Raw genomic sequence first — 22,769 nt, 5'->3', positions numbered from 1 at the left:
GCCCTGAGCCCCTCATTCCTAGCCTCACCCCAGAACCTGCACCCCCAGCCAGAGCCTCCTGCACCCCAAACCTCTGCCGCAGCCCTATGCCCTCATCCCTGGCCTCACGCCAGAGCCCAGACCCCCATGCCCTTGCACCTTAACTCTCTGCCTCAGGCCTGAGTCCCCTCCCACACTCAGAACCCCTTGGTCTCACCCTTACCACGTGAATTTTGTTAGGTGCACCCATATGAAGGCGAAGTGTCGCATATCACCGCCATGTTGTACATCGCCTCCACATTGGTGCAGCTAACAAAATTCATTCTACACAGGGTGGGAAAAATTAGAGGGAACACTGACTGGGACCTGATCTGTTCAATATTCTCAGAAAGGATGTGGAAAAGGGAGTGAAAAATGAGACACCAAAATGTGCAGGCAATACAAAATTACTCAAGTTCAGTGCAAAGCAGACTGCAAAGAGTTTCAAAGGGATCTCACATGACTGGGTGACAAAATGGCAGATGAAATTCAATGCTGAGAAGTGCAAAGTAATGCACATTGGAAAACACAGTCTTCCAACAGGATGGCGTCTATATTAGCTGTTACCTCTCAGGAAAGAGATCTCGAGGTCACTGTAGATAGCTCTCTGTACACATCTGCTTAATGTGCAGCGGCGGTTAAAAAAGCAAACAGAATGTTAGGAGCCATTAGGGACGGGATAGATAAGAAGACAGAAAATACCAAAATCACGCTATACAGATCCATGACACACCCACACCTTGAATGCAGACTGCGGCTCAGGTCGCCCCATCTCCAAAAAGATATATTAGAATAGTGCAGAGAAAGGCAAGAAAAATGGTTAGTGGTATAGATCAGCTTCCATAGGAGGAGAGAGGAAAGACTGAGACTGTTCAGCTTGGAAAAGACGACTAAGGAAGGATAGGATAGAGATCGATAAAATCACGAACGGTGGGGAGAAAATGCATAGGGATTAGAGATGTTAAATATCAGTTAATTGAATAGTCAAGTAACCTCATGAATTCTTATCGGTTACTTGACTATTCTATAGTCCCTGGGGGCGGGGCCGGCAGCCAGTGCACTCCAGTCCCACTCTCAAGGAGCCCCCCCTGCCACTCTGCACTGCTGCTTCTGTATCAGAGGGAGCAGTGCGGGGTGCCAGGCGGGAGCTGGTCTGCGAAGGGAGTCAGTTTAAAAACCAGCTCCCCTTGCAGACTGGCTGCCTATCACCCTGCGCTGCTGCCTCTGATAAAGAGGCAGCAGCACAGGGTGCAGCAGCCCCTGTCCAAGTGGGATCTGAGCTCCCGGACCTGGCGTGAGCTGGAACTGAGCCAGGCTGCCTGCCCGCTCTGCTCCTAATACACTTTAAATGCAGAGCTGTAGCGGGGATAGGTCCCAGACCCGGTGCAAGCCAGGACTGAGCCAAGCTGCTGGCCAGCCTGCTCAAAAGATTAACTGGCAGGGGCAGGGGAGGAAATGTGTCTAGTCTCTAGCATTAACCTACAAGTGTTTTGCTTATCAGTTAATCAGTTAACTGACTACACTATTACATCCCTAATAGGATGTATTATTTGCCCCGCCACATAACATAGCAGGTTTAAAACTAACATAAGGAAATACTTCTTCACACAATGCACAATCAACACATGGAACTCACTGCCAGCGGATGTTAGGAAGGCCCAAAATCTGGGTTCAAATGAGAATTAGGGAAGTTCATTGAGGACAGGACTATTAGCCAAGACAGTCAGGAATGCATCCCCATGCTCTGGATGTCCCTAAACCTCTGATTGGGTAACAGGGGATGGATCACGCGATAACTTGCCTTGTTCTGTTTATTCCCACTGAAGAAAATGGTACTGGCCTTTGTCAGGAGACAGGATACTGAGGTAGATGGACTGTTGGTCTGACCTAATATGGCCGTTCTTATGTACCAGTGCCGGAGGCTTGGCTGAAGAGGGGCCATTCACAACAAAATGCAGCTGAATCAGTTTTATTTGGGAGGCAGGTGCTCTACAAGGAACACAGGATTTGGACTCCCAAATTCTAATCCCTGGCCCTGCCAATGACTTCCTTGGACAAGTTATTTCAGCCCTGTGCCTCAGTTTCCCATCAGTAAAATGGGAATGAGGCTTCCTCACCTCCTGCAGGTTAACAGTTAACACAGGACCTTGAACACATGGAATGCTATTTACCCGCCAGGTTTCCTCAGCGCAGAACCTCAAGCAAGCTCTGCCTTCCTAAAGGGCTCCTTGATAATCTGGGGTGCTCTATCAAACAGCTACTTTGGACACTGGCTTCCAGAAAGCAAAGGAAAGAGTTCCAGAACTGCAACAGATCCTGGCAGCTCCTGGCAAGCACTATAATCCCACACTGTTGAGCCCAATGGGAACTCTCCTACTCACTTGAGGGGGAGCGGGATCAAGGCAGGGGAGCAATGAAGACGGCAGTGTTTACCTGAGGAAGAGGCCAAAGCACCCGGGAGAGGTAAGAATGAGGTGGCCTGTGACAATTATTAGCCTACAAAGGTCTCTCCTCCCTGCCCGGGGGCGTGACCAGCTCAGCAGGCCAGCTTTGGGCTGACAAAGAAATTGTCTACTCTCCGAGAAGTGGGTAAGAACATGTGGCTCCCCACAGCATTGCTGCCTCCTTTGCATCCGACCTGCAGAGACCATGAACCCTCGGCTCCGAATAATGGTGCCAGTGCCTTGATCTTCCCCATCCTACTGATGTGGGCCCAAACTCTATCCTTTGGCATCAGCAAGTTTTGGACCGGGAGTGAGGCCCGTGGAGCATCCATTCCATTCAGGTACAGCATGGGCTGTTCAATACAGGTCAGGAAGGCCATTCCCTACCAACACAGGGCCTTTAAACATCAAACACCAGGTGTAGGTACATAAGCTCTTGATTTCCAGAGACACTGAACTCTCACAACCCCTATGGATTCCAGCAGGAATGGCAAAAGCTCAGCCCCTCAAAGTCAGGTCCCTGTGGTTCAGGTAGATTTGGGTGCCTGACTGTAAGGGTGAGTCTACACAGCACCTTAAACTCATAATAAGATGCTCAATTTGCAAATCTTATTTTGAAATTTATTTCAAAATAGCCTGTTTTGAAATTTGGTGTGTCTACACAGGGCCAAATTTCGAAATCACGTGCTATTTCGAGCCATCCCTTAACCTTCATGCAACGAGGTTTACCGGGATGGCAAAACAGCACGCGTTATTTTGAAAAATATTTCGAAATAACGGGGGGCTTGTGTAGATGCAGGGTAGCTATTTTGGGATCCCTCCAGAATCCCAAAATAGCCGTGCAGTGTAGACGTACCCTATGGTATTCAAAGCCTGATTTTCAGAGGCAGTGAATTCCTGCATCTCTCTTAGGGCATCAGCACCTTCTAAAACAGGCATTCATTGTGCAAAGCTTGTCTGACAGCAGATCCCGTGCAGGTGGTGTGCAACAGGAGACCCTTTAACATTGCTGCTTTATAGCTTTCTGGCTTAGTGAGTTCTCCCCATGTTCTCCAACCTCCCCTCCCCCCCGCCACTCACTGCCCCACAGGAAAAAGCAGCCACAACTAGCCAGATTCCTGCTGTTTAACTCAGGCATGCTGCCTGTTAGTTAGGAAGCTTGATAGCACTTTTCTACGTTGGAAAGTGCCTACACAAAAATGACACCTACTTACTCAGCAGATCTGCTCCCTGGGTACAGGCTCACAGCTGGTTATTTTTGTGACAAAAATAAATTTCTTGCTCCTTTTTACTTTGTGTAGCCCTGCAGAACTAACACAGCTATAGGACAGCGATTGGGAATCAGCAGTCCCTGTAAGCTGAGCACTTGGGCAGCCACCCAGGAGAGATTCAAATGCCACTCAGCTAATTAGCAGAGCACCCACAGCCAGCAGCATGTGTTTCTACTGGTGCCACCCATTTGCACATGCCTTGATGCACATAACAAAATTTATTCCACACATGGATGCAAAAAGTTCCATCTCTTCTCAAGCATCCTGAGCAGGATTGCTAAGGAAACCAAATTCTGCCCTAAGTCAGGCTTGTGCAGGACTGCAGAAGCTGGAAAGGAATGAGTCTGTAAAGGTATCAGTGGAGGTGTAATCTGAAGTGTGTGGGGAATCTTTACTGCCGGAGATTATGTACAAACCAGAAAGAACCGAGCTTGACTCTCAGGCTGTGTCTAGACTACACAGTTCTTCCGGAAAAAGATACGCAGCTTTTTCCGCTTCTTTTTTCAAAAGGAGCTTTTCTGACATTAGGCCCGTCTATCCTTTTTCAGAACATGCCTTCTTCCTTGTAAAACAAGGTTTACAGGAATGCTGAAAAAAATGCATCTGCTCTTCCAAAAAAAAAATTGAGAAGAGTAGACATGTTTCTTGGACGTGGCAGTTTTTCCGGGACACCTCCAGTATCCCAGAAAAACTCTGCAATCCAGACGTACCCTTGGAATCCAGGCTGACTCTGAGAAAGATCTAATTCTTCTTGCCTCATTTTAAATCCGGTGATACCAAGCAGCAGCCCAATTGGAAGTATTCTCTAAAGTGGGTCAACATTTTCTGAATTTTGATTTGTCCACAAAAGCTCAATTTTTTACCCCCCCCCAACCCTCAAAAAAGAAGGAATTTTGCAACAAAAGTTGTCACGGAAAACTTTCCTGTTTTTTGATCATCTCTAATCCTACCCATTGTGAACTGTGAATAGGAATGGCACGAGACGAGTGCATCTGTTCAGGAGCTATCAAGGTAATGAACACAGACCGACATGGCAGAGTCACCTTTCAAGAGAGAATCACACTGACTTCCTTTTTTCCAGCTCTTTCTTTTGTTGATTATTTCTGGGAGGAACCATTTAGCCGTGCTGCAGTGCAAGAGGAGATCTCGCTTGGCTAAGAGCACATCCAATCTAAGGATGTGTCTACACAGGGAAACTGACCAGACTAGCGTCTTCAGAACCAGCAACTCCACAATTCGCACTCTACCTCCGTCTGAAAGATCTTCCCATGTAGCAAAGCCTTAACTAGTACTCTCCGGAGTGGATTGGCCCAGTCTAAGATCAACAAGCTGGACCATTAATCTACAAAGCATGAACGTCCATTTATCATCTCTCTCAATGTACAAGAACGCCTCCCTAAAGATAAAACACCAGTCTGGAAACTGAAGTGCACTTTAATTCTGTTTCTCTGCTCTCCATTGAGATTACAAATTTTATTATTTACAGTCAGATGTAGGCCAAGTAGGGCTCCATAGATGTAATGGGAACACAATGGATAATCGCCTTGCTGAGAAACATCACATCCACATGTATTTTGTTTAGTGCCCAGATGCCTTGTCCTTAATCTGCCCCAGGCATGAAATGAAAATTCCATTATCCCAGTCCAAAGGAAATCTCAGAAAAGGAATTTTCCCCAGCCCTGGAAGCACAATGCATTGCTGAATACGACTGAGAACTGAATTACCATAATCCAATTTGGCTGGCGTGACACTGGAACATAATTCTTCCTGCTATACATGCCGAAATACCTGTTGGGTTTTAAGCCACTCAGCAGGATGCAGGCGTTTTTTTTTTTGTTTGTTTGTTTTTTTTTTTTTTTTAAGAAAAACAAGGCCTTTTCCGCCAATATGCTTTAAATACACACACAGGGCCTGACTTCCAGAGCTGCTGAGCACTCTCAACTTCAGTTCATGTCAGAGGGAGCTGCAGGTGCTTGGCACTTCTGAAAATTAGATCTCATCATCTTTCCTCCCTATCCCCAACCTACAATAACTGCCACAGTGGAAGAGCTACACCAACGTCCTGATCTTGTTACTCTTATCCATAGGATGAGTTCCCCTTGATTTTGATGCTTCATGAGTAAGGGCTGGAGGTGGAGGCCCACTCTCAGAGGAATATCCAGACGTTGCCCCCCTGGGTGAATATGGTCATAATCCCACTGAAAGGGTTTTGGTATCCTGCTAACCAGGAGATCTAGTTGCCCCATGGAAAGCAGAACCTCTTATGACATCTGTGCTCAGAAACCAGGATACTGAGGGGCCTTATAAAAACCAAGACACATCATCGTCATTAAAGAGACACACTCCCCCTCCAGTCGCAGCACCTGAACCTTGATGCTCATCTGCATTAGGCTTCATTTACCACGATATATTTAAAAAAGAAGAGGGCGGCCTGCACGCTGCACTGTCTCTAAAACAAGCAAAGCTCTTTTCCTTGTTGGACCAAGCTCAGCCTGCCACACACACAACTCAGGTTGCATAGCAAGATTTAGGTGAGTTTTCAAGATACTCTCCTGATGAGACAGCTGCTGTAACCAGCATGTTACAGGCATTTAAAGAAATGCCTAGGGCAGCATTTCTCAAACTGTGAGTTGCGGCCCACGGGGGGGTCGCAACCAACTTACAGGGGGATGGCAGCTGGATCCAGTTTTTTTCTTGAAAAAATTTTGTGTCTCCTTGCAGGCTCTGTCCGGTGGAAAAAACCATGAAATACCGGACGGAAGCCCGGCGGGGACAATTTTCCCCTGCCGCATCTGCCAGGGGTGGGGGAGTGAGGAGTGCCGCAGAGTCTAGTGAAGGGGGAACAAGAGGGGGCAGTTGCCAAGCGCCACGCTGGGGGCAGTCGGAGTGCACGCTGCTGTGGACAAGGTGAGCAGCAGTGACTGGCAGCTGGCCACGTGATGCCTCCCCTACAAGCTGTGAGTTGAGGTAGCCGGGCCAGGTGGCAGGAGCAACCACTTTAAAAGTTCTGGGGGAGGGCAGGGGCACTGGGTTACAGCAGGGAGGCTAGGGGTGCCTGGCTCTGGGGGAGGGGTGGGTGCATTGGGTTAGAGCAGGGGGGCTGGTTCTGGGGGTGGGAAGGGGCACTAGGTTACAGCAGGGGGGCGGAGGGGCTGGTTCTGGGGGTGGGAAGGGGCACTAGGTTACAGCAGGGGGGCGGGGGGGCTGGTTCTGGGGGAGGGCAGGGGCACTGGGTTAGAGCAAGGGGGCTAGAGGTGCCTGGCTCTGGGGGTGGGCAGGGGCACTGGGTTACAGCGGGGGGATTGGGGGGGCTGGCTCTGGGGGTGGGCAGGGGCTATTACTGTTTAACAGCGTGATTAATCGTGATTCATTTTTTTAATGGCTTGACAGACCTACTTTCCACTGACCATTTCGTTCCATGTCTTCCTTCTGTTGGAAGCAGACGCAATTTAATATTTCACTTTTCCCCCGAGCCAAGAATGCCAGGCTCTTGCACACGCTGCTCATGCAGGTGAAAAGGCGCAACCATCCCTGCAGGCCACACTCCCTGGAACACGACGTGCCGAAGAAAGCCAGCTGGGCCAGGATTTACGGATGGCTCTGCACCAGGGGAGAGCCCAGTAGTGGTGTTCAGAGACACCTATTCTCCCTTCACATTTGTCACTGTCTCTCCCACACAGGCAGCCACCGAAAGGTTTCAGCACTTGTTCGAGCGCAGAGGTGAGCGTGTAACAGCGTCAATGTCAGCACTTGCTTTGGAGGCAAAGCTCATTTGTCTGGAAAACTGCAGCTGAGGAAACCTGCAAACATGGGTTACAGCTTTTATTTTTAAGCCGCTCCATTATTTATGCCACCCTCCAAGAGTTTCGAGGTGGCCTAACATGCATCATCATCCAGCTATTAAGTCATGTAAATCGCTCTTAGGAAGATCTGCATCTCCCAGAGCCACACAATATTCAAAGCTTTATGTCACAGTGCCCTGCATGGAACATGACAGGGGAGGGAAGGGTGTGAGGGTGGGGCCCCCCATCTGCTACCAACACTGATTAACCGCTCCATCACAGTTGGTGCTGCAGTGTAGCAAAAGATCATCTCGCTAGGCAGCCTGCCCTACGGTGTCTGCTTGCTGTGGCCAGAGCTGGCCTACATTGCAACCCAAGGGGCGACTGCAGCTTGGGTAGATGTACCTGCGGTAGATTTAATCTAGCTACCGCCATAAAAAAGGCACTGGAGGTGGGGTGGCGTGGAGATGGCATGGGCTGTAGAAGCTTCCCTGGAATCCAGCATGATTCTGGCAAACTAAGTGCCAGCTTATGCCAAGGTGCCCATACGTCATTTGCATACTGGCAAACAAATAGCTGGAATCGGTCTGGCTCTCCTGTGTGTCAGTATTTTTATCACAGGTATCAGAGCTACAAAAATGTGCTTCGTGTTTTGACTTTACTGAATGCTCGTAAATTGCTGCAGGCCTTAATCTCACAACCTCGGTGTCCCATGCTGTAAGCTTTGCATTGAAAGGCCACGTCTACACGGGCAGATGTAAAAGTGCTAGTAGTTACAGCACTGCTCACAGAGCACTGCAGGGAAATTGCTGTTGTATGTCCGCACTGTGCTCCTTGTGATGGGGGAGTATGTCCACATTAGCAGTTCTTGCAACAGCCCACAGAGCAGTGCATTGTTGCAGCTATCCCACTGTGCAACTAGCTGCCGGATGCTTTGGGAAGGGTTTGTAACACCACATGGGGCAGTGAGCATCACACGATACAGGTTTCCCAATCCCAACACTCCATGGTCATCCTGCTACTTTTTGACAACCGCTTTTCAACAGAAGTCGGGGGAAGAGAGTGAGAGTGACTGGGAGTGTATATATGTGTGTGTGTGTGTGTGTGTGTGTGTGTGTGTGTGTGTATGCTGGGTGGAGGGAGACAGTGGGTTTTAAGGGATGTCAGCATGCTGTCTTGTAAGTTCACACAGCAACAGGAAACAACCCTTCCTCTGGCAGGGGGAGGGGAAAACTCTGACATCTCAGCTCCCTCTGTCTCCCTTCCTGGCTCTTTGCACAGCAATCTCGCTCTCTCTGTGTTCAACAGCACAAGCATTTCATTGGAATGGTTTGCTCTGTGTCTTGGAGAAAGTCAGCACAGCATGCGGGCAGTCAGGAATGGAGCTCTGAAACGGGATAGGCGCATGCCTGCAGAGCAGACAGATGAGTTGCAAAGAGCAGAAGGGACTTGAGGGACTATGGGCCATTTCTGGAGGCCAGTCACAATGCAGAAACAATTCAAGTGTCCATACTCTCCCTCTCCTCCCTGCTGGCAGTGTATCCAGGGCAGAGCAAGCTCTATGCTTCTCCTCGAAGTGGTTTACCTAGAGTGCAGCAACTGCAGGGTTAGTGCACACTAAGGGCATGTCTACACTGGGGAGTTATTTTGAAATAATTCACGTTATATTAAAACAACAAGGTGAGTAGCCACACTAGCAAGTCTGTTATTTCAAAATAAGGGGCTTGATATTTCAAAATACTAACTCCTGCTTGTAAAGAGGAATAGACTTATTTCAAAATAATTATTTCTGGAGTTATTATTTTGAAATAACCTGGTAGTGTAGACATAGCCTCAGTGTCTTGCCAGTTTGGACACCACAGAAGTTACAGTACTGGGAGCTAATTTACTGCACAGTAACTTGCCAGTGAAGACTTGGCCTAAGTCTGTATAACTATGCACATCATCAGAGAGGAAAGAGACATCAGTCAGTGTGAAGTACTAGTCTCCACCAGGAGGTGTTATCTTCCTCATAACAAAGGATGGCCCATCAACACCAGATGAACTTTTGGAGAACATCAGAAGACAAAAGACTCTCCACTCTCCCAGGAAGAGAAAACATGCAAGTGAATTTTTCCCAACAGCTGAATTAGCAACTGGAAGCAGAAGGGGTGAAGGAATAATAAGACCTAAGAAAAGGAACTTTATCTTTTATGCTGCTTGGACTCTGATAGGCAAGGTAAGATTAAGCAGAAGACACACACAAACACACAGCCTGGTTTAGCGCTAAAGGACACCTAGAACTTGCTTATCCTCATTTGTGAAAATGTATGTTTACCAGCCTTACCCTGGTAAATAACTTTCATTTCCTTTTCCTAGTTAATAAATCTTTAGATAAATTGCTACAGGGCTGGCTACAAATATTGTCTTTAGTATGAGATCTAAGATTAAATTGACCTGAGGTAAGTGACAGGTCCTTGGGACTGGGAGTAACTTGAATATTATTGTAACTGTTGGTGTAAGGGACCACAAAGGCAAGCTTGCCTAGATAAGACAGACCAGAGCACCCAAGAGCACCGTCAGTGACTCCATGGTTAAGCTGTTACAGAACCTGAGAAGTTCACACCCGATGTTTAGTTGGTTAAATCTAAGTAGAGAACTCACAGACAACATGTACCATGAGGCTGGTGTTGAGCTACTGCAAGGCAGCTTGACCCCTGGGTACACAGTTGCATAGCTAAGTCAGTGTCATCATATCTACACTACTACGTTTATCACTGCTAGTTCAGGTATGACTCCCTGAGCTCCAAGCACAGTTTGGATTGATCTGTGAAGCAGATGAACCCCAAAGGTGGGACTGATTCATGAAAACACTTCCTGCCCAACAGAGTTCAAAGGGCAGGTGAGGATCTAATACTTAGTACAAAAGAACCAGGAATCCAAGACGCTGCATGGAGAACCTGGTGCCTGCACAAAACAGAACTGGATTATGGGAAAGATTTCTGGGAGAAGGAGCCATGCCCTAAAATGATTTGTGTAAGAGTCTTTTGTTCCACCTTCACATCTCATTTTAGCCAGCTTCCCTGGCAATATAACCCTGAAAAGAAACCGAGGCCAGCAAGCGCCTATGATTACACAAGGGGCACACATTCAACGCAGCATGGAGAACTGACTTGTCACACAAAAGCTGCCTGCACATACCACTCGGGAGAAGAATCAGAAAGACAGGGCTGGAAACTCACCATTGCTGCACTTCCTTCTCTGTAACTGAAAGAGAAAACAAGAAAGACAAGAGTTAAGCCATTTGGAGTCTTCCTCTTTGATTTTTTTTTTTTCATTTTAAGCTGACTGGTTTCTATAGCATAGGAGACTTGATTGCAGGGCATAAGGACTTTTTTGGGGAGATTGCTAAAGGGCTCTTTAATCGACTGTAGAAAGTCATCCCAAGAACCAATGGCTGGATTAAGGATATTCAATACTGAGTAATTTACTAGTTGAGTAGTTGATGGAATTTCCATCGATTACTTGACTATCAATAGGCACTTCTGCATTCCTCCTTTGAAATGTAGAAGAGCCCCGGCTGGGGCTGTTCTACATTTCAAAGGAGGAATGCAGAATGCCACATGCAGCCCCCACAGGGCCAGCGGGAAGTCCCACTGACTCTGGGCTGCACATGGGTGCCAGCTTTGAAATGTACAAGAGTCCCCCACTAACCCCAGGCTTCATGCTGCGCTACCGCTTTGAAATGCCACGCAGAGCCCGGAACTCCCTAGCTGATCCTGGGGTCTGTGCGGTGTTTCCCCAGAACCTGGGATGAGCTGGGGACTCCTCCGCTGACCCAGGACTCCACACGGCATTTCCCCAGAACCCAGGATCAGATAGAGACTCCCCAGCTGACCCCGGGCTCCATGCAAACGCCGTGGTGGCGTTTCAAAGGGGCAGCGCTGCACAGCTGAGCCTGAGATCAGCTGTGCAGCACTGCTCCTTTGAAACACTGAAGTACCCCATTTCCCCCCCCATCTGATAAGAGGCAGCAAGGGGGGTGGGGAAATCAACTAGTTGACCCGACTATCCGATATGCGTTTGCGTATTGGATAGTTGACTAGTGGCCTAGCCCTTAACATCCTTAGACTGGATGTTAATGCCAGACAACCTCAAATTCAATAAGGCACACATTTTTAGCAGGCAGGGTGGTTAACAACTGAAACAAGTGAGGGATTCTCCATCTTTTGTTGTCCTCTAGTTCTGACTAGGCATGTTTCTGCAAGATGCTTTAGCCAACCAGAAGGTGGTGTGCTCCAACCAGTGGGAACTGCATGGAAGTCAGTGGCCAGTGGTCATCAGACTAGATCAGTGGTCTCCAACCTTTTTACACCCAAGATCACTTTTTAAATCTCCGAACAGGCAAAGATCTACCGCACCGCCCCTTCCTTGAAGCCCTGCCCCTTCCTTGAAGCCCTCTCTATTCTCCTCCTGTCCATCATTTGCTATCCCCAGCCCTTACTTACACACTCTCATAAACAGTTTATTTTTAAATTATGCGATGTATAAAATTAAAATCACGTGTTTATAGTTATGAAATAAATGGTCTGTTTTTTATTCATGCTATTTAAATCTAAAATGAAGCATTTATAATTGTACATTTTGTGGGGACAGAGTTCTGCAGCTGGGGGCAGGGGAGAGAGAACAGGGTGCTGGGAGAGTAGAGGACAGGGTTCTGCAGCAGGGGACAGGGTGCCAGTGGGGACAGGAATAGGGACAGAGTTCTGTAGCTGGGAACAGGGGAGTGGGGACAGAGTTCTGTGGCAGGGGAATGGAGGCTGGGGAGTGGGGTGCCAGTGGAGGCAGAGAGTCCCCTGTATCTGCCTCCCTCCCAGGATTCCCCTGCCCCCAGAGGGAAACCAGCACGTGCCTGCCCTGGGGCCGACCCACCCGTGGCGCAGGGAAGCCCCACGCGCTCACGCCTGCCCTGGGGCCGACCCCGTGGCGGGAAGCCCTCCGTGCGCGCACGCCTGCCCCGGGGCCGACCCCCCCGGTGCAGGGAAGCCCCACGTGTGCCTGCCCCGGGGACCGATCCCCCCAGCGCAGGGAAGCCCCGTGCGTGCCTGCCCTGGGGGCCGACCCCCCCGGCGCAGGGAAACCCCGCGCACGTGCGTGTCCCCCGGGAAGCCTACACTACCTCCATTTTCACTGGAGGTAGGTAGTGGGGCTTCTTGGGGTGGGAGGTAAATGGGGGCGGGGCGGACAGGATGCCTCGCAATTGACTGGTCGAGGCCTCGCGATCAACCAGTTGATCGCGATCGACCTGTTGGTGACCACGGGTCTAGATGATTTAATGGCCGCTTCTGACAATGAAATCTTAGAATCCCTGAGTATTTCTGCTACCTTTAAGGAGGCTTATTGCATCATGTCAGTTAGCAAAACTTTATAGGCCTGATCCTCAGCTGATGCAAACAAGCCATCCCATTGGTGCAGCACCGATTTACGTCAGCCGAGGCTTTCGCCCTATTTCTCCCCCTCTAGCAGCAAAAGGTGAAGGCTGATGTAGAGGAAGGCGAGTAAACAATGAGGAATTTCTGTCCAGTGCATTGTTTGTCATGACACAGCAAGTTAAAACTACCTGCTTCTCCTTGAATCTCAACACATCAAACACACACACCTACAGAGCCTCCGAGCTCTTTCAGCACCATCCCTTCTGCCAACACGAGCTGTCTGTTTGCGCCAGGCTCCTTCGTACCTGTTGTCTTAGATGCCGTAGTCACATTTCTTCCCTGCTGACTAGCTAAATCTTCAAAGAAAGTGCTCACTGATGGTTTTGAGATCTTTTGATGTGTTTGCTTGTCATACCTCTTTGCGTATTAATCTGAAGCTTCAGAACTCCCTCCCTCTGGGTTTTGATGAATAAGCTTCACGCGGCGCGTGTGAAGATTTCATTCCTTGTCTTGCCTGCCTCCTCCCGATCCTATTTTTATTTCTTGATTGTCATGCGGTCCTTTTTAGCTGTGCACAGCACTCTGCAGCTCTCTCACTGCAGGTAAAAACACGTACGCCATACGGGTTCTACCACAGCGTAGGGGCAGAGGGGAAGGAGGGGTTCATGGACAGAAGGGTTCTAGGAGGTTGTACCCCTATGTTTGCCTATGTGAAACAGGATGGAATTTATTCTCTTCCCTTAATTACCAGACTGTGTGATGGCTAACGCACTAATGCCTGTAAAGTGCAATGAGTTCTTTGGACTGAAGAAGTTTGGGTTCAAGGACAGTGTTCCCTGTAAGATTAGCAGAGCACCCCAGCAAGGATTCTCTTTCTACTGGTGGTGCCCATTTGCACATGCCTCAGTGCACATAAACATGTATTCCACGTGTTGTTGGAAAAGGTTAAAGGGAACCCTGGTCAAGGGTCATCATGCCGGGCCTGTGCGCTCTCAGAAAAAGACGACAAGACCTGCCCTTTGTGCAATTTATATAAAACATTCATGGCATCAACATTCAAATTCCAATAGGAAACGACCCCCCTCCCTCATGCTGCATTTGCCAGGCACTGGAGAGCACTGCAGTCTGGAAAAGATGTCCAGAGCTGGGATGATTTGAAGGATCGGTCTATAAAAGTCAAGGACGCGGGCTGATATTCTGAAGTTGTTTCTCTGCAAACAGTCCCATGGCTGAAAGCTTCTGTGTAACGGTGGAACCCGCGAAGGGCTGGCAAGGTCTGCCTCAGGTCTTCCCTACACCAGGGACGACAAGAGTTGTCAACCGTAATGACTGTACTAGAAGCCAGCAATCGCCAATGAGAAGGAAGATGCTGGAGTTGGGAATTGTTTCTCTCCATCTTTCCTCAAGCAAGGCTGAGAGTGTGGAGAATGGAAAGTCACCAAGCAGAAGACAGATACCAACAGCAGACTTTAAACCCCAAGGAGACTAGGGCCTTGTCTATACTTACTCAGAGATCGATGATCCAGAGATCGATCTTGCAGGGTCTGATTTAGAGTCACGAGTTTCTCCCATCGACCTCCCGCAGCGGGGAAGCTGCAGAAATTTGACTTAAGGTAGGTCGACTCCTGCTACACTATTCACATAGCTGGAGTTGCGCATCTGAAGTCAACTCTCTCCGGGTATGTCTACACTACCCCCCTAGTTCGAACTAGGGGGGGTAATGTAGTCATACGGAGTTGCAAATGAAGCCTGGGATTTGAATTTCCCGGGCTTCATTTGCATAAAGCCGGCCGGCGCCATTTTTAAATGCCGGCTAGGTCGGACCCCGTGCCGCACGGCTACACGCGGCACGGACTAGCTAGTTCAGATTAGGCTTGCTAGCTGTAGCTGGAACGAGGCATACAGCTAGTTCAGATTAGGAAGCCTAATCCGAATTAGCTAGTCCGTGCCGCGTGTAGCCGCGCGGCACGGGGTCCGACCTAGCCGGCATTTAAAAATGGCGCCGGCCGGCTTTATGCAAATGAAGCCCGGGAAATTCAAATCCCGGGCTTCATTTGCAACTGCGTATGACTACATTACCCCCCCTAGTTCGAACTAGGGGGGTAGTGTAGACATACCCTCCCTGCCCAGTGTAAACCTGGCCTAGATGGGTTGGGGGAAAAGTCACAGAGACATATAGGAAGTCCAGGCAGAAGAAGGAAAAGCATGGATTGGCCCAGGTCAGTGAAGACAAGATTCCACGTCTCAGAACCCTAGACATGCCACAGGCAGACCTGGATGGCCCAGGATCACCCTGCCCCTTACCCACAGAATGCACTGGAGGGGGGAGGGTTAATTTTTGTATAGATCTGCATGTTTCTTGTGCTCTTAAAGAAAGGGCACTGCAGGGATCTAGTCCTGTGCCAAGTCAGCATGTGTTCAACTGAAACCCACCCTGCCCACACCATTGGCTGGAGTTCAGGGAGAGGGTGGGTTTAAGCTACGGGGGAACATGAGGAACCAGCACTGTAGTTCCAGGGCCTGAGCAGCGGCTGCATGGGCTGAGCTCTCAAGCAGGGGTGCCAGAACTGACCTTCCGTCAGTGGGCCCAGAGGTGCTAAAGCAGGGCCCAGGCACTGTCTGTTCTGACTCTGGAGGCTCACAGCATATAGGATCCAGCACCGGGGTCTTCATGCCCCTCCCCATAAGAAGAACTTTCCCTTGTCACCAGTTCAAGCCCTGCTGAAGTCAGACTTGCTGCATGGCTGCTCAATGACTTAATGAGTTAACAGTTGTTCTCAGCCAGCATCCTTGCTAGCCATGAATGAAAGAGCCACAGAGACCGAAAGGCTGAAGGACTGCGTCAGTGCTTTCCATTAACAGCTCGGAGACACAATGGCAAAGCCGCATGAGAGGCCTTTGTACTGCTGCTGCCTTTGCTGTACCTGGTCGGTGGATAAATAGGGCATCTCTGCAACATGAAATGTTATATCACTGAATTCATTCCAACAGGGAGCCTATTTACTCCTACAGTACCTCACGTTGGCAAAGAGATTTCCTGCAAAGCAGCTGCAGGAAAACTCTATTATTAACCCATCCTAGCCGTGCATAACTTTATGGCAGTGACAAATTTCTGCTTCTTTACTGTAGATTAGCTAAGTATTACCATCTAAACACAGAAACCTGGGTGCAAATTCACTTTAGCTGATATTAACTCCTAAAAAAGCCAACCGGAGTTTGGCTACATGATCAGACTTGCAGGAGGAAAACAAATATATTATTCAATTTCCTCCTAAACAGGACAGCCAGAAACGGGGAGTTCATCGAAAGAATGATTCTCAGGTACCTAGGCCTCCCCATCAGCTGTGGCCTTACACAGTGACACCGAGTTTTGGTTGTGGGTGCAGCTGTTCTTTCTGCCTGCCCAGAGTCCTGAGAGTAGCTCCAGAGAAATCATAAGATTGGCTCAAAAAATCATGAGGGGTTTTTTTCCAAGTAAGTATATGTCACACAGTCTTTTCATTTGCCTTCTGGTATTGGTGCTTTTTGGAATCGTGTTTTGAAACTTTCTTTCACAAACATGAGGGCTAGAAATCTTTTTCCTCATTGGAAGGTGAGACTCACAATCACATGACTCCAGGGGCTGGGCTTTAAGAAAAAAACACCCATTATCATTAGCAATAAAGCATCGAGAGTGAGCACCATTGCTGTGGAGTAAGATCTAAGCATCTTGACATCTGTTTGGAGCTATTATTAGGCCAGGAGACAGCCACCTAGCTCTCAGAGGTGCCCATATGTTTCTATCACAACCATGGTTAGCAGAGAATACACTGGATTTCACTTTTTCAGAGTCTCTTCTTTTCTCATCCCCATCTCCTGCAAGCATCCAATAAACTGAATATGCAGATACCAGGTGACTAGGCACATGAGCAGCAGTCCAGAGCCTTGCCAATGACCTCTCAGCTCTCCCCCCACACCCACTCCCTGGAATAGGCTACAACACGGGTGAATATGCATTTTGCCAAGGAGAAGATGGAATGTTTTCCTACATATTAAACCTGGGACAATATTCTTCGGTCCTCTAGAGTTAAATACATTAATGTCTTTAGAGGAAGGACCCAGTTACTCAGGTTAGCAATGTCGTGTACCAGGTATCTGAGGGTACGTCTACACTAGCCCCCTCATTTGAACTAGGGAGGCTAATGGGGGCAATCAAAATTGCTAATGAAGCACGGGATTTAAATATCCCACGCTTGATTAGCATACGCCCAGCTGGTCGCCATTTTGGAAACTGACTAGCCCGAAGTAACTGCCCATTTCTACACACGGCAGAGAAGCAGGATTCGGAGATAAGCCCCTTAGTTCAAATTAACTGTTAAACCTCATTTTACGAGGAGTAACAGTTAATCCGAACTAAAGGGTTTATCTCGGAATCCCGCTTCTCGGCCGCGTGTAGACGCGGGCAGTTACTTTGGGCTAATCAGTTTCCAAAATGGTGACCGGCTCGAAATATGCTAATCAAGCGCGGGATATTTAAATCCTGCGCTTCATTAGCAATTTTGGTCACCCTCATTAGCCTCCCTAGTTCAAACTAGGGGGCTAGTGTAGACGTACCCTGAGAAACATTACTGGTGCCTAGGAATGTAACAATGCAGTCGATTAACCAATTATCCAATAAGCAAAAGCTTATAGGTTAATGCTATAGACTACATGCATTTCCCTCCCTCCTCCCCAGACAGGGACGGCTGCCACCCTGCCCTGCTGCCTCTGTATCAGAGGCAGCAGGACAGGGCGACAGGCAGCTGGTTTACAAGGGGAGCTGGATTTTAAACCGGCTCCCCTCGCAGACCAGCTCCCGCCTGGCACCCTGTGCAGAGTGGCAGGGGACTCCTCAGGAGTGGGGCCGGAGCGCACTGGCTGCCAGCCCTGCCCCCGGGGACTACAGAATAGTTGACTAACCGATAAGAATTCATGAGGTTACTCGACTATCCAATTAACCGATATTTAACATCCCTACTTGTGCTGGGACCTGTTCTGCACACTCACTCTCTATTTTGCTGGTGGTACAGGGAGCCAAGGGATTGTGGCTAGCCCAGGGCACTGGCAGGAAGCCTGGTGCCAGGAGCCTGGCTGCAGAGGGAACAGCCTTGTTAGTCATTGCCTCCGTGTCTCCCATCTACATAACAACAACAACAACAACAACAAAGCAAAAGGTCTGAAATTGACTAGAATGACAAGGCAGAGTGGATACATGTGGCTGTGTGAGTGGCTGATAAAAATAGAGACTCCAAGATGCACGAACAGATGCCAATTACCTTGAATGGCGAGGCACCCAATAAAAGAAAGCCATTTTCCATTAGAAAGATTTATAACATGCTTGGCAAGTGTACCCTGAAGGAGGTAAGAACTGGCATAAACTCAACATCAGGGCGATGGAGACTGCACATACGAGACACGGGCTCCAGCAAGACGTGGTTGGCGAGGTGGTTCCAGGGGCCCCCACTACCAGCTACTAAGGGAAGAGGGCCAGACTGCCCTGCTGGCATGAATCACCAAGCTGCAATGGCTTCAGAAGAGTGATGCTGATTTGCGCCCACAGAGGATCTGGCTTGGTGAGTTTGCAGGTGCACAGAACCCCGTTCAGGATTCGGGCTCCGTGCCAGCAGTCATTGAACACACACGTACTGTCAAAAGATGATCCTGCCCCACAAGGCTTACAATCTAAGAAGGGCTTGTTTTCACTGCAGACTTAACTCGGGTTCTTACTTCAGTGTTTTTCCTTAACCCAAATCGGCCTCCCCCCAACCTTTTGCTCAAGCATGGTGGCACTTTACACCGGGTGCTGCCGATATTTGAGCTGCTAACGCCCCCACTCAGCAGAGCAGACACAGGCTAAGTAATGTGGATACCGCTAGTCCGCTGATGCTTTCCCACAATTCTCCTTGGCCCATACTTCCTTGCCATTTTCCAACTCCCTGCATCTGCATGGGAAGTCACTTACCGGTCCTACTGCACATGGCTTGCTGTGCCAGCAACATTCCTGTGGGCTGCTACAGCTCTTAAATGGAAGAGTTGGCATCCAGGGGATTGTCATCCCAGCAGGTAAGAGCATGCCAAACTGGAACTGGTTTCCTGAGTTGCTGGGTGACGACCACCGTCCTGCAGGTGCCACAATACACTGCAAAAGTGTTCAACTTAGTGCAGCACTAAGAACCATGCAACATGCCCCGAGAAGACTTGGCGTACCACGCGAGCGAGCACAGCACAAGTGCAGGTTGCAGCAACACCAGTCCGGCTTTGCAGTGTGGCCCTCTCACCCAGGCTAAGCCAGCTCCCAGGGTCACACCTGGGTGCCTACTGCTGGGTGAAATCCAGGGCCAACTGAAGGGATCTCCCATTGACTTCAGGCTTTCATCCCACGCAGCATGAGAGCTCAGATGCACTCCGAGCCAGCTGAGAGGCATGAGTCAACATGGATGCTCCTACGGCACAGGGATGAGAAACAGCTGGAGAAGAACAATATCTATTATCACTGAAGAAGGTTGTCTAGACTTGGAAGTTTGGGAGCCCCTGAGGGGATTCAGAGGCAGACAGGCGAGGGAATATTGGCACATGGGCGGAAGGGCAGGAGCTTTGCTTCAGCAACACAGCAGGAGGGATTTCTGTGCTGATCTCAGCAGCACTGTCTAGCAGGAGGGTAAAGAAACAAGCATCGCAGAGGTCAGAGAGTCCTGGGTTTAATGAAGCCAAAAATGTCTCATTGAGCCAGAGAGAGAGGGAGAAACGGGCCTGCAGAGCCGTTCTGAAATAACTGCTCCATGCGGACTACTCGGGAACACAGCAAACTATTCCAAAATAGCTATGCTGGTCAATTTCCTGTTGCAGACCACTTCTGCCCCTTGTAGCTGTAAGGACGGGATGAGCGGAGCTGCTGGGCCACGAAGAGCCTCCAACCTATGATGTGTGGAGGTAACAAGTAAGCCAAAGTCTGCCTTGTACCCCAAAGAAGGACCCCACACACCCAAGGTCCTTTCGATTTAATGCTGCAGGAGCCCTGTGCCCCAGTGACAGTTTCCGACACCCTCGTCAGTCCCTTTGCTGGTGTCAGCAGGCGCTGTAGGCGCTCAGCACCTCAGGAGATCAGACCACTTGTTAAGAGGACTTTGTGTGGATCTAGGCACCCTAGTTTGGAAACCTTGGCCTGATCTCTCACTGAGAATCATGCTTCCCCAGTGCAGCCTAAACTGGGATCATATGAAAGGCCAGGTCTGAAAAGCAGCATGAACACACCAGTGTCATGGGGGGGCGGGAAAGAAGTTAAAGGCATTTAATGCTCCAAACACTGCAGTGCAGGGTTAACTCAGCTAGAAAGATGCTCCCCCAGTACGTCCATAGCAAACAACGACCTCGATCAACTATAGAGAGGAATTCAAACCATTTTTTCTATCTACCTAGATACTTATACAGCCTGTGTTACTGCCCCCCCCCCCCTCGAGCAGTTCACAGCCGCTTAATGATGTCTACTTCTTTCCCAGAGGGGGTGGGATTATGTGCCAAGGATGACGTAGGAATAAATATTTTTTTAAAAACCTCAACAATAGCGGGCCTGCTATAATGGTGCCGGGGAGGAGCAGGCCAGGGAGCAGAACACAGGATGGGGGTGGGTGGTTAGGGTGTGTGTCAGACTCTCATACTAATTGCTCTCTAGCTGCTCTTCCTAGTTGCATTGCCTTGGAGGGTCTATTTCCGTCTCCATATCAGTGTTTCAACTGCAGCAGGAAACAATTAAGAAACTTGTGCTTTTTTTAGTAGGGAAAAAATGCTGCTAACTATACACTCCAGTTGGGTGGGCAGGGAAGAAGTGATGGGTTGGACTCCCTGCTCATCTGGAGCACAGAGCTGAATGCCTCTGGGATGCATGCAGCAGACTCTCAAAACCAACTGAGCACAACCAGCCAGAGAGGCTCTCGGGAGAGTACGATGCTGCTAAGCCAGGTGCTTCAGGGGGACTGTCAATGCTTATCTAATAGCATCTAAGTCTCCTCAGTTTTGTAGGAATGGAGCCTCTAAATCCCCTAGGTTAGCTCTGAAAAATCTCAGCCTATAACATCATCAACTCTACTGGAAACCAGAGTGTGCCCTGCTCTTAGGCTACATCTAGACTGCAGGCTTCCTCCCGGAAAAAGCTTTTCCAGAAGAGATCTTCTGGAAAAACTTCTTTCGAAAGAGACCGTCTACACAGCAAAAGTGCAACAAAAAAGCGATGTATTTTTTCGAAAGACAGCGTCCACATTGACTGGACACTATCTCGCATTTCAGTGGTGATTACTGTGGACTAAGTGGCCACCAGGGCACCTGTGCTTTTTCCTGGGGGCCTCTTCTTTCGAAAAAAACACTCTCTTCCGCGTCCACGCATGCCTTTTTCTGAAAAAGCTCTTTTGGAAAAAGGCTTCTTCCTCGTAGAATGAGGCTTACCGACGTCGGAAAACCCCCCACGTTCTTTTGACTTTCTGTTGAAAGAACTCAATAGCAGTGTGCATGAAAGTATTGTTTTTCCAGAAAAACTGACTTTTTTCTGGAAAAACACTGCAGTGTAGATGCACCCTAGGTGGTAAGTGCACTAGACACTGATAAATGGACAATATAACACACACCGGGAGACCTAGGGTGTTTTTCTAACAGACAAGGATGACAGATTATGGCTTCTGGCATCTTCTATTTCTGTATTTTCTTAGGCCACATCCTGATCTCAGTTAAAGGGGAGGAAACCTGGAGGAAGACCACTGGAATTTAGTGGACTCGCTACAGATCCTGCTTAGTGTAAACAAATTCCTGGCCATCCTCTGGATCCCATCCAGTGTAAATGAGCTCCGGGACTTGCTCCAGATGGTGCACAGCTCAGGATCCACCCAGTGACACTCTCATAGTGGGTAGGGAAGCTGTAATCTGACCTGGAGTGGAATACTGTTGAGTCAACCCACTCTGCCATGGCCCCTCCAGCATGGTCTCTCTGCTGCAAGTAAAGCAGCAAGTAAAGCAGCCTGCAGGGGTAGGTACTGCACAAAGGAGTGGTGCAATTCCTGCCTGCAGTGGTACCTGGAGCTGGCCTGGGGAACACCTTGCAGGCTGCAAACTAAAGCCTCTTTTAAGCAGATAATTAACCTTTGGGAAACTGTTGACTTGAAGGTTTCCCCTGCGTGCTTGAGACGGAACAGGGGTATTTAAGAGCCAAAGGGCCCTGGAAGAACAGCCTTTCCTCTCTAGCCTCCCACACCTCACCTGATCCCAATGGAGGGGCTCCCAGGTCCTTGCTCCAGGTGCCTGAACTGGCTTTGAAATCTGCTTCTTCTAAGGAGAGGCAATTTTGTGGGGTACGTTCCAGGCGGTGCACCTGATGACAATGGGGTCAGTGCTCCAGGGCAGCGGCTCTCACCCTTCCAGGTGACTGTATCCCTTTCAGGAGTCTGATTTGTCTGCATACCCCCATGATCCACCTCACTTAAAAACTACTGGCTTACAAAACCAGACATAAAAGCACAAGCACGTCACAGCACACTGCTACTGAAAAATGGCTGTCTCATAATTATAACATAAATCAACTGGAATATAAATATTGTACTTACATTTCAGTGTATGGAACATAGAGCAGTGTAAACAAGTCACTGTCGGTAGGAAATTGTAGTTTGTACTGACTTCACTAGTGCTTTTTATGTGGCCTATTGTAACACTAGATAAGTATCGAGAGGAGTCGATGTACCTCCTGGAAGACCTCTGCATACCCTGCCCCAGGGATATGTGCGCATACCCCCCATTGAGCAGCCCTGCTCTTGGGGGCGAGCCCTGGGGTATCCCACTCCCATGGAG

The 22,769-nt window shown here is 49.0% G+C and overlaps 1 protein-coding gene across 5 annotated transcripts in view; it reads right to left on the bottom strand.

The window, feature by feature from the left end:
- The window catches only part of NCS1 (neuronal calcium sensor 1), a 164,349-nt gene that overhangs the window by 55,437 nt on the left and 86,143 nt on the right, over positions 1–22,769 (bottom strand). For all 5 annotated transcript variants that reach the window (XM_075905251.1, XM_075905249.1, XM_075905250.1 and 2 more), the window contains one exon: positions 10,737–10,761. In XM_075905251.1, coding sequence (XP_075761366.1) covers positions 10,737–10,761 — 25 coding nt within the window. The remainder of the gene's footprint in view (positions 1–10,736; positions 10,762–22,769) is intronic.

Source organism: Pelodiscus sinensis, chromosome 22 (genome assembly GCF_049634645.1).
Source record: "Pelodiscus sinensis isolate JC-2024 chromosome 22, ASM4963464v1, whole genome shotgun sequence".
In the NCBI taxonomy this organism is placed as follows: Eukaryota; Metazoa; Chordata; order Testudines; family Trionychidae; genus Pelodiscus; species Pelodiscus sinensis.
The sequence above is the reverse complement of the archived record's forward strand: the minus strand, read 5'-3'. Positions and strand labels throughout refer to the sequence as shown.